This window comes from Phocoena sinus, chromosome 3 (genome assembly GCF_008692025.1).
Source record: "Phocoena sinus isolate mPhoSin1 chromosome 3, mPhoSin1.pri, whole genome shotgun sequence".
NCBI lineage: Eukaryota > Metazoa > Chordata > Mammalia > Artiodactyla > Phocoenidae > Phocoena > Phocoena sinus.
Genome location: NC_045765.1, coordinates 49,089,736 through 49,105,269, shown reverse-complemented (window position 1 = coordinate 49,105,269; position 15,534 = coordinate 49,089,736). Strand labels below are relative to the sequence as shown.

At 39.7% G+C, this 15,534-nt stretch overlaps 1 protein-coding gene across 9 annotated transcripts in view; it reads left to right on the top strand.

Moving 5' to 3' along the window:
* Window positions 1-1,890: 1,890 nt before the first annotated feature.
* TCERG1 (transcription elongation regulator 1) overlaps window positions 1,891-15,534 on the top strand; it is a 60,820-nt gene continuing 47,176 nt past the window's right edge. For 3 of the 9 annotated variants that reach the window (XR_004349163.1, XM_032626379.1, XM_032626386.1), the window contains exons 1-5: window positions 1,917-2,002; window positions 7,810-8,035; window positions 10,460-10,612; window positions 11,672-12,137; window positions 12,448-12,567. Coding sequence is in view for 7 of the 9 variants with exons in the window: in XM_032626379.1 (XP_032482270.1) it covers window positions 1,944-2,002; window positions 7,810-8,035; window positions 10,460-10,612; window positions 11,672-12,137; window positions 12,448-12,567 (1,024 nt within the window). In the remaining 2 variants the exon portion in view is untranslated. Of the gene's footprint in view, window positions 2,003-7,809; window positions 8,036-10,459; window positions 10,613-11,671; window positions 12,138-12,447; window positions 12,568-15,534 lie in introns of all 9 variants that reach the window. The other 6 variants (XR_004349164.1, XM_032626380.1, XM_032626383.1 and 3 more) reach the window with 4 other exon arrangements.

Sequence of the window (15,534 nt, the reverse complement as noted above, 5' to 3'; positions counted from 1 at the left end):
TTCCATCTCTATGGATTTGCCTCTTCTGGATACTTCATTAAATGGAATCATATTGAGGCAGGAGGTAGATGGGCCCCCCTAGGGTTAGCAATTGGAGTTCATTCCCTGTGAACAGAAACTCCAAAATATCAACAACAGGACAATTGAGAGAGGAGGCTGGGCCCTGCCCAGATAAAAGATAAGAGACCTCATATTTCTCATTTTTGAAGTCAAGGAGACCTTCTCAACTAGAAAGCTCCTTGGAGGTCAAAAGGGGAATGATGTCAAGTATACCCATAGGCCTCTTTGCTGGAATCCATCTTGACTGAGAGATGCACGCACACACATGGGAAGATCCTGAGATATACCAAATACGGACTCTGAACCAGGCAAGTCAAAATGATTGGCCAAAGAAAACCCGGAAGAAATACCCCACATAAGTGATTGTAAACTACCACGAGGGCACAACTCTATCAGCCAAGATTGAGGCAGGACATAATTGGCCACCCACCCTGCCCAGGGTAAGCAACTGGAGTTCATTCCCTGTGGACAGAAACTCCAGTTGTTTACCCTGCAGGGGGGCCCACCTATCTCTTGCCTCAATATGATATGTAGCCTTTGGTGTCTGGCTTCTTTCACCTGGCATAACGTTTTCAAGGTTCATCCATGTTGTAGCATGTATCAGTACTTAATTATTTTTTATGGCTGAATAATATCCCTTTGTATAAATATACCATATTTTTAAATTGATTCACCAATTGCTTGGACATTTTAGCTATTATGAATAATGCTGCTATGAATATTTTTGTACAAGTTTTTGTGTACATGTATGTTTTCAGTTTTTCTTGGATCACGGTGTTTAGCAACGGGGCTTTGCTGACATACTGTCTCAGGTTTAAGGCCAGGCTCTGCCATTTATTAGCTGTGTAAACTTGGCCAAGTTACTTAACTTCTCTCTGCCTCAGTCTCATCTATAAACTGTGGCTATTCATAGTACTCACCTCTTATAAGGCCTTTTTATGAGGCCTAAAACAGATAATACATGGAAAGTAATTAGGACAGTGCTTGGTATATATGCTTAGGTCTGAGTAAAATATATCTATTATTAGTTTAATATTTTGAGTTCCTTAATGGTAGAATTCATCTTCATCATGACTTTGAAACTCCAGTGCCTAAAGTTTTGTTTTGTTTTGTTTTTTTAATAAAAAGACAAATAAATATTCAGAATTCCTTCTGGGTATCAGGGTATGCTCATTTCAGACAAGTGTATTTTGAAATTGAAGGACAGATGGTTTAAACTGTAAATTGCCTGAGGCTTGCCTCCTGCAACTTACTTAATACAGCAACTTACAACACTTCTTAGCCTGCGACTAATTATTTAATACAATTTGAGGTATTCTTGTAGTTAGTAATGTATTATTTAATAACACGGGTATAATCCAGTGGTGCCTTAAGACTGCTGATTCTGAAAAGCTGGGAAATGGCTCATTTCCACAGCAACTCTGTGATTGGTTTACCGGCGACCCAGGTCGATTTTTGATTGGCTCACGCAATGGAAATGGTCTCCGCCCGAGCCAATATGTCCAGTATGAGGCCAATATGGCTCCACAACTGACTTTTCTGGAAGCCGGCAGACACGTGGCTACCGCAGGCCGAGGAGTACGTGGGAGGACCCAGTTTCACTTACCGCGAGAGGGCGCCGGCAGTTCCCCGTTGCTGAAGTCTCGTTTACCATAAAGCCTCCGAGCGACCAATCAACTGGCTGTCTCCATACCGCTTTCAAAGTCGGCGGGCCCTTTCACCAATAATAAGGCAGATACCATCCTCAGCTCGAGGATTGATAGAAAGTCTGGCCAGTCATTTCACAGATCTCTGCTATCTCCGCCTCTGTCGCGCGAGATTGACGATCCGCCCGGCCAATAGGGGACGCTGAGGCGGCGGGTGGAAGAACGCGGCCCTCTGTAATGGCGGAGCGTGGCGGGGACGGGGGGGACGGTGAGCGATTCAACCCGGGGGAGCTCAGGTAAGGGCGCTGCTCTACCTTACATCTTGGCGCTCCGGCGTCCCAGGGGCTCGGCCCGCCGCGCGGAGGGCCGGGGTGGAGGGTGGGCCGAAGACGCGCGGCGGCTGGGGGCCAGGACCGCATGGGATTGGAGAAGGGGGAAGGGAAGGCGGCTTGAATGAGGGAGCCGGGCCGGGGCTGGGTCGCGGCCTCCTGCACGTTCTCGGGGCGCTTCCTGCGGTTTTCGCGGGGCCCCGGCGCCCTTCGCGGCCTGCGGCCCTTGGGCCGGACCCGGCGTTCCCGCTTTGGGGCCCCGCCTCAGGCGCGGGCCGCCTCAGCCTTGCTCCCGGCGCGACGCCGGCGGGGGCCCAGTTTTCTTCCCGGAAGCCTTCCATGCCTCAGCCAACCCCCCGGCTCGGCCTTCTCCACGCCCTCCGCCGCCCTTTGGGGTCCCCACGTCTGCCCTGTTCCTTCTTCCCCACGTTGCTTGCTTTTCATTAACTTCGTGCGGCCTTCCTTTCTCGTATCCTTTGGTTTCTTACCCCGTATTTGTGAGTAGTAACAATAGCAGCAGCCGTTTGTTAGGTGCTTCCAGGGGCCAGAGGACCCTTTCCTTAGACTTGTCTCTTGTGATCCTCACACCCATCCTTTGGAGTAGTTGCTGTTCTTATTTTGCAGGCCCCAGTGCAAGAGCCATCTTCAGTTAAGTGACTTGCCCATTAGGGCAAGTTAAGTGACTTCCTACTTCCTTACAGGTGAGGAAACTGAGCCTCGTAGAGGTTGGGGAAGTAGAACCGGCTCGGTTTGGTGGAATCGTGGCTCCAGGAAGTGGCTTGAACCCAGGCAGCCAGACTCGGTGCACTCTTCCATTCCTCTTCCTTCTGTTTGTCTGCTCACGCCATCGCCCTAAGGATGGCAGTGACCTTTCTTGCCTTGGTTTTTCCCTGCCTCTGGAATTTATAATTAAGTGCCTTGGAGAGAAAAATCTTTAGTCAGTGGTTTTTAAGGAAAACGAGGTACTGAGCTTTGCGTGTATTTGATACTTCTTTTTTTTTTTTATGTTTCTGGGTGGGAAAAATGTCATGTCAGATGTTCAGCTCCCATTCTGAATTGTGCCACTGTCAATCTTTGAGAATGAAAAAGCGCAGAATAAGTTATGAGGACTCTAGTATTGTCTAGAGCACCAGATGAAATTGTATAAGGAAAACGGGTATTGTTACTCAAGTTTTCAGGGAAAAAGAAAAAGTCATGTCTTTTAGATTCTGAATGGTCACAAAAATTCTTACTCTGGTAGGAATAAAGTCTTATTACAGGGATGTATCTCAAATCCTTTAACCCCCACGTGTACACTTAAGTAATGAGTGATCAAAGTGCATTGCCAGGGTTGCTCAGTTTTCGTGATGAAAGGTTCATTCCTGATTCTGACCTTAAGAGAAGGTTACTAGTCTTACAGGTTTATTTGGGAACATTACTTTGCGTTTTAGAGAGTATTTTTCTTCAGTTTTACAATGAGTAGCCTTTTAGACTTTAATAGTAGTCTAGACATTGTTGCAAAACTGATTTGAATAGGACTTTAAATTAGGTGTTCTGTTGGAAATGTTTTATACCTTAGCCTGTTGGGTTGGAAGTTCCTTCCAGAGCATCTTGTAGACTTTTATTTTAACATTTGTCATGGTTTAAGAGAAATTAGTTGTTTTTGTGGCCTCTGATGGCAGAAATTGGGGCTTAATTTTTGTATTTGTATTCTGAACGCATGTCATGGTGTGTCACTATCATAGTGCCTGAAGAATAAGGTGTTCAGTGTATATATATTGTAAATAAATGAATAGAGGAGATTTAGAGATGGTCCGTTTAGTGGACCCACATTGATTAAGTGTGTGCAGTGTGAGAGTCACTGACCTAGGTGCTGGCAGTAGAATCTTGAACCAGACTAAAAACCTCTTTCCTCAGGGACCTTCCATGCTAATTAAGATTGATCTAAATTCCAAACTAACCACATCAAATGAGGAAATCAGCCTGCAAATGTGAAGAGAATTACACAGGGTCACCGAGGTATTGGCAGGGTCTGGATTAAAACCTAGGTCTCCTCACTTAGTCTTCCTTTTAATTTGCCTGCCATATATCAGCATTTAAAAAAATTTTGCTCTTCCTGTTATATTAAAGTATTTGCAGACTTGTCTTCACCATTGGGAAGATTGCATATCTGGATTTAGTACTTCTAGGGAAATACATTTGTTCTTGTAAAAAAAATTTTTTGGGTTTCTGTTCATGCAAGTAGGCTTCTGTTTTCCTAAAGATTGAAAGTGGTAGGAATGCAAATAACCTACAATAGACAGAATTTATTTGGAGTTCCAAATGCCTTTCTATTCCTTTATGGTTGAGGGCCATTAAGATTTAGAGTTATATTTGTATAGATCCTTTACCCAAGGCCTATATTTACTTATTAATGCTTTATGACTTATGATAAGGTACTTGACAGTCTAAATTTCCTCAGCTGTATAATGGGAATAAGAATATGTTGGTGTTACCACTGACTAACTACCACAAACAAGTTCTTTTTCTGTGCCATAGTTTCCTCTGTAAAAATGGTGCCAAACTTATCTCATTGGGTTGTTGTTAGGATTGAAAGACTTAGTACAAATAATGTCCCTATAACCGTACCAGGTATATATATAGGAAGTACCCAGGGTTCACTATCATTATTAAAACAATAATTGAACACTACCATCCTGGACACTGAGATGCATCACTATAATAAGGAGAAACTATGTACTAGTGGGTAGAGATAATACAAAAGTAAACAAATAAGTGAGATGTTTTTTTTCATAGCATTTACCATAATTGTAAACTCAAATTGGGTAATGAAATAGAGAGGGGCTGGGAGAGACTAGGGTGATAAAGGAGTTTAAGGTGAACTTTGAGCTGAGACTGAAGAGTGAGTCAGTTATATAAAGATCTGGGGAAAAGCATGCCAGGCAGAGGGAACAACTGCAGAGGCTTCAGGGTAATCAGGTAGTTGATCAGAAAGACTATAGAGTCTGTAGCGAGGTCAGCAAGGGCCAGGTTATGTAAAGCCTGCTAATAATAATTATAGTAATAGTTAACACTACTAATATTAATACCATTTAACAGTAATTTTAGTATTTTACTAATACTCTTACTATACTGATGTTACAGCAACAGCAATAATAGCTAATACTTAACGTGCTGGGTGCTGTTCCAAGTTCTTTATTAGCTCATTTAATCCTCAGTGCAGGTCTGGTGAGGTTGTTGTGATGAAGAAGTGTATATAAAGAGCTCAGCACATATGCTATACATATCTGACATCAGAAAATGGCAACTTGAGGCTGTCCATAGAGGAAATTATGTGAATTTTGCCACCATTTTCATGGCAGACTTTGAAAGCCATCTAGTCAAATTGGCCACCAAGCTTTTCAGGTAGAGCACTATGCTAGGTTTGTGGGGGAATGAAAGTAATGATAGTTAAAATAGTTTACTGTGTACCAGGTACTATCCTAAATGTTTCATGGGGATTATCTCATTGAACAGAGGTTTTATTTCTATTCCCCCCCACACCCCACTCCCCGCTCATTTACATGTGAGTATATTCAGGCTCAGAAAAAATGTGAGCAGCCTGACAACAAAAGGCAGAGCCCTGATTTGACTCTTCATGCTTTTAGAACCTAAAATGCTTATCTTTAAGTTATAACTAGGAAGTGTGAAATTCTAAAGAGAGAAATAGTATAGATTTTTTGAAAAGGAAGAGGCAGATTCAGGAAATCTTAGATTAAGATACATTGTTAACTGAAGGCTGAAATGGAATATCTTTTCTTGGTGGTTAAGTTTTTTCCTGCCCTAAAGGTTAAGACATTGCTTCAATAACAGTGACCATCTGTCTTTTGGGAGTGCATATAATTTGAAAAAGACTGATTATTCTTTTTGCAATCACTTTTAAACTCATACTTTCTAACATTGGGTGTAGGATCATTTGCAGATTTGGTGAAATATATTTGGTATGGTAGTTCTGGATGTGTTTACAATCCTAGTGCTCTCCTAGAAGGCAAATTGGTTCTTTATTAGGATTTTTTGTGTCAGAATTGAATTACGATGTGGAAAACTTAGAGAACATTGAAACGGGGGTAGTCTTAAGCACAGGATTGAAAAGTGTAGGAAAGTTGGAAGAGCCTGGTGAGGAGAGAATATAAGAATGATTACCATCAAATGTACATGAGGAATATAATTGTTAATCTTCTCTTGAGCACTGAAATGTAAATTTCATGTATAATGGAGAGATTTATCATAGCTACTGGGAAGACTGTGATAGGTGCTCAGTAAATTGACTGGCAAATTATAGTAAATATTTTTTTAACGTTCTATATACCCTATTTGTAAGATACAGTATTACCTAGGTGTTCAGTGGTACATTCAGCAAATACTTATTGAGCCTTACTATGGGCAGGCATAACTATGTGCTGGGGATATAAAGGTGAACAGGACAGACAATTCTTGCTCAAAAGGGGCTTAGATAGAAAGCATGGTATAGCATTTAAGATCCATTCACCTGTGTTTGAATTCTGGCTTTACCACTGAAGCAGCTGTGTAAGGGCAAGTTATCTTACTTTTGTGCACCTTAATCTGTAAAATGAGTTTGATAAAATCTATCTCAGGGTTGCTGTGATGATTAAATAACTTAAAAAGAGCTTATGATTACTGCCTGGCACATAGTAAGCACTTGTTAGAGTTAATAATTTTTTTAAAAAAGCACTTATGAGAGGAGATAGATAATGCCATCTTATGTGATATTGCTTATGTGCTTGAGTGCCATGGAGAAAATAGGGTGTTTAGCTAGAGATTGAAGGGTGGGGTGGGGTGCAGTGTACAGAGGGCTTTCCCTTTAGTTAGAGAATACTAATGATCTCTTAAGCTGCTCCCCTCCCCTGCTATAAAAACCTTGTATTTGGAAGTAATTTCAAACTTCCAAAAAGTTGCAAAAACAAAAATAGTATGCTTAGTGTTAATATTTTACCTGTTCTGCTTTATTACTTGTCACATACATGCTCTCTGTTTCTCTGAGCCATTTGAGGGTAAGACACACACACACACACACACACACACACACACACGGCCCTTTACCCCTAAATACTTGAGTATTTATTTTCTAAGGATAGAGATCTTCTCTTACTTAACTACAGCACAGGTATCAATGTAAATTTGCCTTGATAAAATAATCTGTTGTCTGTATTCCAGTGTTGTCTATTAATCCATTATGTCCTTTATAGCATTTCTTCTCTCTAGTTTAGGATCCTGTCTAGAGTTGGTATTGTGTTGTCATGTCTCTTTGGCCTCTTTAATGTAGAACATTTCCACAGCCTTCCTTTGTCTTTTTTGTATAACATCAACTTTCTGAAGAGTATACTCCCTGCTGCCCCCTTTCTAATAGAACATTCTTCATTTTGTGTTTGTCGAATAGCTCCTTCTTAGACTGAGGTTATGCATTCTTGCCTGGAATAGGTGATGTTGTGTCCCTCTCAGTCACATTAGGTCAGTTTCTCTATTGCATAGGTGTTTTGTTCATCCTTCTTTGCAACTGTAAGAAACATGTGGGAAGATACTTTAAGACTATCCAAATAACCTCCCTCATCTAAATTTCCTCCTAGATTTGGTGTCCATTGATCATTCTTACTGATGCACTCTATTGCAGTGGTGCAATATGACTTTCCAACTCTACTTGCTCTTAAGGGCTTTAAAAATTTGATGTAATTAGAGATTAGTAGCTACATTTTTGTTAAGTTGAGAAAGAAAAATTTATTCATGGCTTTCCCACACAGGATGGCTCAACAGCAGGCCTTGAGGTTCCGAGGCCCAGCTCCCCCACCAAATGCAGTGATGCGAGGCCCACCACCTCTCATGCGACCTCCTCCACCTTTTGGTATGATGCGAGGCCCTCCTCCACCACCTCGGCCCCCATTTGGACGTCCTCCTTTTGATCCTAATATGCCACCAATGCCTCCCCCAGGAGGGATTCCTCCACCTATGGGCCCTCCACACCTCCAGGTAAAGAATATAGAGGTAGCTGTTTCTTTGTTGGCATTAGTGTCAATATTATATATGAGTTTTGCCTTTAAAACCTGTGTTCTTGGTCTTATAGGAAAATGGGAACTAAAGAGAACATCCTTATATTAACGTGTTGCTCTAAAAGCACTGGTAACAATAATTAGTATGGAAATTCAGACTGGAAATGTATATGGTGATAGAAAAATGTGTTAAGTTAGGATTGAATAGGGTAGTTCTAACCTGCCTTCGTCTCTGAAAATTGTCTTTAGTAATCCATCTTCTTTATGGGAGATGAAGTTTGAAATCTTACGTATAGAGTAGAGGAAATTTGTTTTCAGTGATACATATTGCAGGTAAACTTAAATATATATGTATGTATATTCCTGAGCAGTTCTCCCCAGAAATGATGCCTAGTATAGAATGTAGAAAGTGACAACAAACACATTTTGTAAGCACAATATTTGGATTTTTTTCCTTCCCCAGAAAAAAAATACAGTTATCTTACAATTTTAGAAATAGAATTGTTGTGGGATTTCTTCAAATAAAAACTTTCGTGGTGTTTTAACCTGAGGCATGTATCCCTCTTTAGTGTAAATAGACCCAGTTATTGTCTGAAATGAGGTTATGAAGGTATCAACTCTCAAAAATATCTACTTTTGAGATTATATTCTTTTTGACTGAGTATGTTTCTATGTTTTCTTAGTTTATTCAGCCTGTACCATTCTGAAACGAAATAAATACAGTAGTATCATCTCCCTTCTGTTAGCTTGGATAACCAAGAATGAACTTACTAAAAATAGAAAGAGATAATGAGCTACTGTTTAAATGATGTTAACTCTGTTTCAATAGGGTTATATTTATGGAAGAAACACCAGGTTTTAATACTTTGCTTAGTAATTTTGTTGCCTTCCTAGTAATGAGCAGCCCCCCCTTCCCCCACCCCCTTAAACAAATTGTTAAATGGTTTTATGTTTTCTTCAGGATTAGAATAGGAAGTAACTTTGACCTACTGACTGGTATAACTTGTTACATGTGAATTTATTCTACTTTGTGCCTTTAATAGTTAAAGTCTTTGCAGAATATTATAAAATGTAATGGATTAATGTAATCCTCTAATGAAAGTATATCAGATGCTATAATGGGATACTTTCTAATGTTGTGATGCTTTTCTTGGTCTTGATGGATGATTGTGTGGTTTTACAGTAAATCCAAGTGATTTCCAGCTCCTGGTGCATGAGATATATTTGGGGTAGATATTTTATAGAACATGGGCCTGTGTGCTGATGCTTGAAAGACAGCGAGCTGAATCCAGAAAGACTGGAGTATGGAAAAGAAAACATTTTTAGGAAAATGAAATACAGTTGCACATTATTAGCATAATGTCAATTCCATTATCCAGATTAAGATGCTTTGGATAATTGAATTCTAATGTTACTTGTAGATTATAGAGGAAATCTTTTAATCCCTGTTCAAAATCTGTTTTCAAAATGGCAGACCTCTTTTCTGCTTTGGTGAGTAAGATATAGCAGTTACAGTTAAATTGTTTGGTTCAGGATCTTGGCTTGGGTCAGCAGTCGTTGAAGGAATTATCAGAGATAGTGTTGAATCAGTAATGAATGGTTCCAGGAGTTGTTTTTTTTTAACTATAATATATACCATTTAAATTCTCATTTTCCTGAAAAGTAAAAGGGATAATTTTTTTAATTGTATCTTTTAAACTTACTGATGTTAACATCTTTGGTGAGCTACATTATTATTATTTGAAAAATAGGAAATGATGAATATTTTCCTAGCTAATTTTTTTTTTTTCTTGTAGGAAAAGAGAACAAAGGGTTAGGTATATCTGGTTTTTCCTTTTTAGTTATTGCTATGTTATTTGTAAATAAGAATCAGTTTTTTTCTTTTGAAAGTAATCTAGTGCCCAGTGTATGAAATAGGCAGTTAGGGTATAAAGAACAAAGCAAAACTCACCCATAATGCTATAACCCAGAGATGACTATTGTTAGTACTTTTTTTTTTTTTTTTTTGCGGTACGTGGGCCTCTCACTGCTATGGCCTCTCACGTTGCGGAGCACAGGCTCCGGACACGCACGCTCAGCGGCCATGGCTCATGGGCCCAGCTGCTCCACGGCATGTGGGATCTTCCCGGACCGGGGCGCGAACCCGTGTCCTCTGCATCAGCAGGCGGACTCTCACCACTGCGCCACCAGGGAAGCCCTATTAGTATTTTGATGTACTTCTTTCTAGTCTATTTAGTAATCATTTTTATTACAGAGAAACTTCTCTTACATAACCTAGATAAATGTATCTGAATTGACTATAAAACTAGTTTTTCTTACAGTGCTTTACTTTTGGGTAGAATTTAGTAATAATTTGAAGGAAAAAAGATAAACACAAGTGACATTACTTCTTGTGAATTAACAGAGACCACCTTTCATGCCTCCACCCATGGGAACCATGCCTCCTCCACCGGGTATGATGTTTCCACCAGGAATGCCTCCTGTGACTGCTCCTGGTACTCCAGCGCTGCCTCCTACTGAGGAGATATGGGTTGAAAATAAAACTCCAGATGGGAAGGTAAATTATAAAATGTATTTAGGTTGTTAGCTTCTTAGTAACAGAAGAGTAAAACAGGAGTTCTGGCAGATTGGGATCAGTGACTGTATCTTTGCCAATTAGGAATGAGCCTTGGGTAAGCCAGGGTGGGGCAGGACTCCTGGAAAGCCTCACTGGATTGGACTTATGCACAGACATAAAGTGGCCTGGAGCACTTACATAGGTTTGCCTATATGATTCTGGAAGCCTGTATTTTAGATATGTGCCTTGGGTCCCCAAAACAGCCCTCAGGTTTAGTGTTTGCTAGGAGAACTCACAAGACTCAGCATGTAGTTGTATTTGCAGCTAAGACTAATTACAGAGAAAAGATACAAAGCAAAACCAGCAAAGAGAAGGAGGTTGCATGGGCTGCAGTCTGGAGCAACCAAGCACAAGCTTTCCGGAGTCCTTTCAGTGGAATCGTATAGAATATGTTTAATTCCTGCGACTTGGCATTGTGAACACACAGGTGAAGTGTTGTCTGCTGGGAAAGCTCTCTTGAGCTGAGGAGTCGAGGGTTTTCATTGGGGACTGGTCCTATATCTGGCAACATCTGCCCAGCACATACCACATTCCAGACTCCCAGAAGGAAGGCATGTATTCAGCATAAACTGCATTGTTTGCATAAACAGTTTAAACATAATGAGCCATTCTTATCAGTTAGGGAATGATGGGAACCCTCCTGAAATCTAAGTTTCCAGATGCCAGCCAAGGACCAACATTGTGGGCAGGGCTTTCTAAGGATAGCAGTCTCAGGCCCGCTGTGTTAACTTTGTGCACAAAATATAACCTTGGTTCTCCTTTTTTGGTGTGTGTTAAAAATATAGTGTGCTCATTATAGAAAACGGGGGTGGGGGGGGGGAGGAAAAAAGGAGTGAAGAAGTACCTTTAGTCTCATCATATACAAACAGCCAATTTTGGTGTACTTTCTGTTTTGTAAGGTTTTTTTTAATACTGTTTAAGACAAAATATAGTTGTATTATTGTTTATAAATGATAGTTGACAGATTCGTTGATACTGATGATTTTGCTTTCTCTGCAGGTTTATTATTACAATGCTCGGACACGTGAATCTGCATGGACCAAGCCAGATGGAGTTAAGGTCATTCAGCAGTCAGAACTGACACCTATGCTTGCAGCCCAGGCCCAGGTTCAGGCCCAGGCCCAGGCCCAGGCGCAGGCCCAGGCCCAGGCCCAGGCCCAGGCCCAGGCCCAGGCCCAGGCCCAGGCACAAGCTCAAGCTCAAGCTCAAGCTCAAGCGCAGGCCCAGGCACAAGCACAGGCGCAGGCGCAGGCACAGGCTCAGGCTCAGGCTCAGGCCCAGGCCCAGGCCCAGGCCCAGGCGCAGGCCCAGGTGCAGGCGCAAGTGCAAGCACAAGCAGTGGGAGCTTCCACCCCTACGACCAGTAGCCCAGCACCTGCGGTATCCACTTCAACGTCATCATCAACCCCATCCTCTACCACTTCTACCACAACAACTGCCTCTTCAGTTTCGCAGACAGTATCAAGTGAGTACTAGTCAGCATGTGTTTTCTTTTAGGGGCTAGAGAAATGGACAAGTGGGAATGCATTCCAAAATGATCCTAGTGTTTTAGGTATTATCCTTGATGTTATTTAAAATATGTTTTTGACATTAAGAATTTTGGCTAAAAAGAACAGAAATTTACATTAGTAGAAGAAATTATTTGCCCAGTTGAAATTCATGAAGCTAAACTGGGGAAGTGTAGAGTTAGCTATTCAACTTGGCCAACAGTAATGCTGGGTGATGTGGGGTTTGCAGAATAAGTGTAAGTCTTGGCCCCTGCCCCTATCTTGCAGAGTTTCCAGTTTTTCTAATTGAGGAGGCAAGAATAATGCATGTGAAACAATTAGAGAATAGCGTGCAAAGTTATGCAGCGAAAATAGAAGATATAAGAATTCAAGAAAACGGAGAGACAAGTGAGTGGACTACATGGGTATTGAGGTTTATCATAAAGGATGTGTGATAGGATTTGAATAGGTTCAAAGTTTCGGAGAGGTGTTTCAGGTAGTGGGAAATGTAGGTCAGGAAATAAGGATAAATATAGTTTATGAATTGTTAGGTGGGAGGATTTATATTGGTTAATATATTGAATAAGAGACCAGGTTATGAAGAGTTTTAAGAACAAGGCAAATGGGTGAGGCAGGCAGGCACTAGGCGGTCTATATGAATGCAGTATTCTGGAAGATTTTTATGGCACTCGTTCTTTGGGTAGTGTTGAAATCAAGGAAACTTAGGAACTTTTCAGTAACCTTGTTTAGAGGTAGATGGGTCCCAGAATGGGATGCAGGCAGATGAAATGTGGAATTGTGTTAGAAGCAGTTTGAAAGGTAAGAGAATTTTCAGGTATGAAGACACAGAGGCCCAAAGGTTACATCTTTTTTATAAAGATGAGAGACAATTAATAGATTTCAGGGATGAGGAGAGAAGAATATTAATTTGCTTGAAAGATTGTCATTAATATTTATGCTACTAGTTCTGGATTTTATTTTGTTCTTTTTTTTTTGATATAAGTATGCTGCTACTTTTTCTACAGGCTGAGATTGAGCCCCCAAATATTTACATAATTTTATTTATTTGATTATTATGACACTGGCATGAAGATACATAATTATCCCTACAAGGCGATTATAATTTAGATTATTTTGCTACCTGGATAATGGGAGAGAATTAAAAAAAAAAAAACTGTCTCTCTTCCCTCCCCCAATAGCTTCAGGGACTAGGGAATTATTAGTGTATATTACCTTGTAAGAAATATGTACATGAGAGAAATTTAGTCATCCTACTGAATTTAAATTCAAATTTGATTTTATTTTACTGATGTGCGTAGTAACCGAAGAAGTAAGGTACATGTGATATGGAGACAGGTCTTTTAAAGGCCCTATCTGATATATTTTTTTTTTTTTCCTATCTGATATTTTTTAGAGGGCTTGGGAGAAAATGTACTTAATAGGAAGATGTAAATAATGCTTTACAGGTCTCTTGTAGCCAAGTTGAATTCTGAAAATACAGATTAACAGTGATACTAGCTAGTTGGTTGAAGGTCTTTGCCTTTTTATAGGCAAATGCTTCTAAAACCTGCAGGGCAAGGCAGAAAATAGTTTTTATGGGGTACTTGTGGTGGTGATGGGAAAAGGAGATTAATTAAAAGCAGTGTGGTTCTATGTGGAGGCTCTGTGTTGCTTCTGTTTTATTCCCTGCCTCTTCGGAAGGAAAAATAGAAGTACTTTGTTTTAAGGGAGGTGGGTAGCCAAAAACTTTTAACTGTTCTCTTTGTATTTCATTTCCATATCGGAGTGGTCTGTCAGTAGGCCCATAGGTATCTTGTCCATTACCAACCATTCTATTCAGAATTCCTGTTTTTCATTTTTTGTACTACCCTTCAGTGATAGGGAGGCGTTTATTCTAAGAACAGAATAGCAAAATCTTGTTCTTTTTACTGCCTTTAAACATCAATTTTGATGTTGTCTTTCTGAGTATTCCTGATAGCTGTTTTTATTTCGCTTGATTGGGTGTCAAGAAGTGTTATCAGTCTTAATATTTCTCCATCTCTTAGAGATAGTCACTTGTCTTTTTTAGTTAAGATCTGAGGCTGGATTAGTAGTATATTTTGAGGTCTAGTGTTACACTAGTCATTTTAGCAAATGGAGTTAGTAGGAATTTACCTAAAGTCCTAGCTACCATTCTCCCAGCTTCCCAGTTAATTCTTTTGTTGCCTTTGTCCCTTTTCTCTCATGACGCATGGCAACTAATCAAATTCAGAAAATCCTGTGTCAGCAAGAGGAATAGGTTGAGTGAATACTTTTTGCCTTCTCCATTTCGTGTTCCTTTCCCCCTGAAATTTGATGCCTTTGTAACTCATTTTATTTTCCTGACTCAGTACTTTGTATTGTGAGTTTAGCAAATATTACTAAATACTAGTACCATGATTTTTAAAAAAATGTAATTCTGTGAACTGCAGTATAAACCTGTGGGTAAATTGAACTAAAAATTAAGGAATTTATATTTTAACCTCAGTTGAGCATAAACTCATTTTATCCTATGCAAGTTTGTGAAAAATGCTGATGAAATCCTCCTCCTCAGGGAAGTTGGGAAGAATAACTTGATATATATTCAGCCATTGCAGTAGATTACAAATGCTAAATGGTATATGTATGGGACTGGGCAAATGTTGCATGTAATTTGTATTTTTCATACTGTTATAAAATTATATTAATATGATACTGTACCCTAAGGCTAGGTCTATGCTAGACCACCAATTCATTCCTGGGCCCCTGAAGATACTTGTTTGGCCCTGCTGTCTATTTAGCCAAGGTGAGTCCCTCATTAACAAGTATGAAATTGCTCACATCTTCCCAGCCTAAGTGAGTTTTTCATTGTTAGGAGCTGAAGGAAAGACAGTGAGAAATTTTTTCAGTTGGATTATTGGGTGGTTTGCATTAAACAGTGTGCTTTCCCTTAGAATAAAATTGGCATAAAGATTAGGAAAGCACTGTTTTATTTAATTTGATAAATTTCATTTTTATTCCAGTATAGGTAAAGTTTGACATTTTTCTTTATATCAAGATAAAGATGAATTATTAGTTACCAATGAATTATGAAAATGAATTTTGTTTTGGAACTAGATGGGTTGTGAATAAATAACAAAAAATGTTTTATAATATTTGAGAACTGAAACTTAAAAAAAAGGAAATGAATTTTATATATTTTGGGGGTCACAAAGTGTGATTACTAGGGATAAAATGTTTTATTTTTGATATTTAAAAATAACGTATTAGCAGAACCAAATTATCCTGAATTTCACATTTTGCTGGTCTCTCACACTGGAAACCTGAGTTATTATTTTTTTTTCTTTTTTTACCTTTTTATTTTGAAATAATTATAGA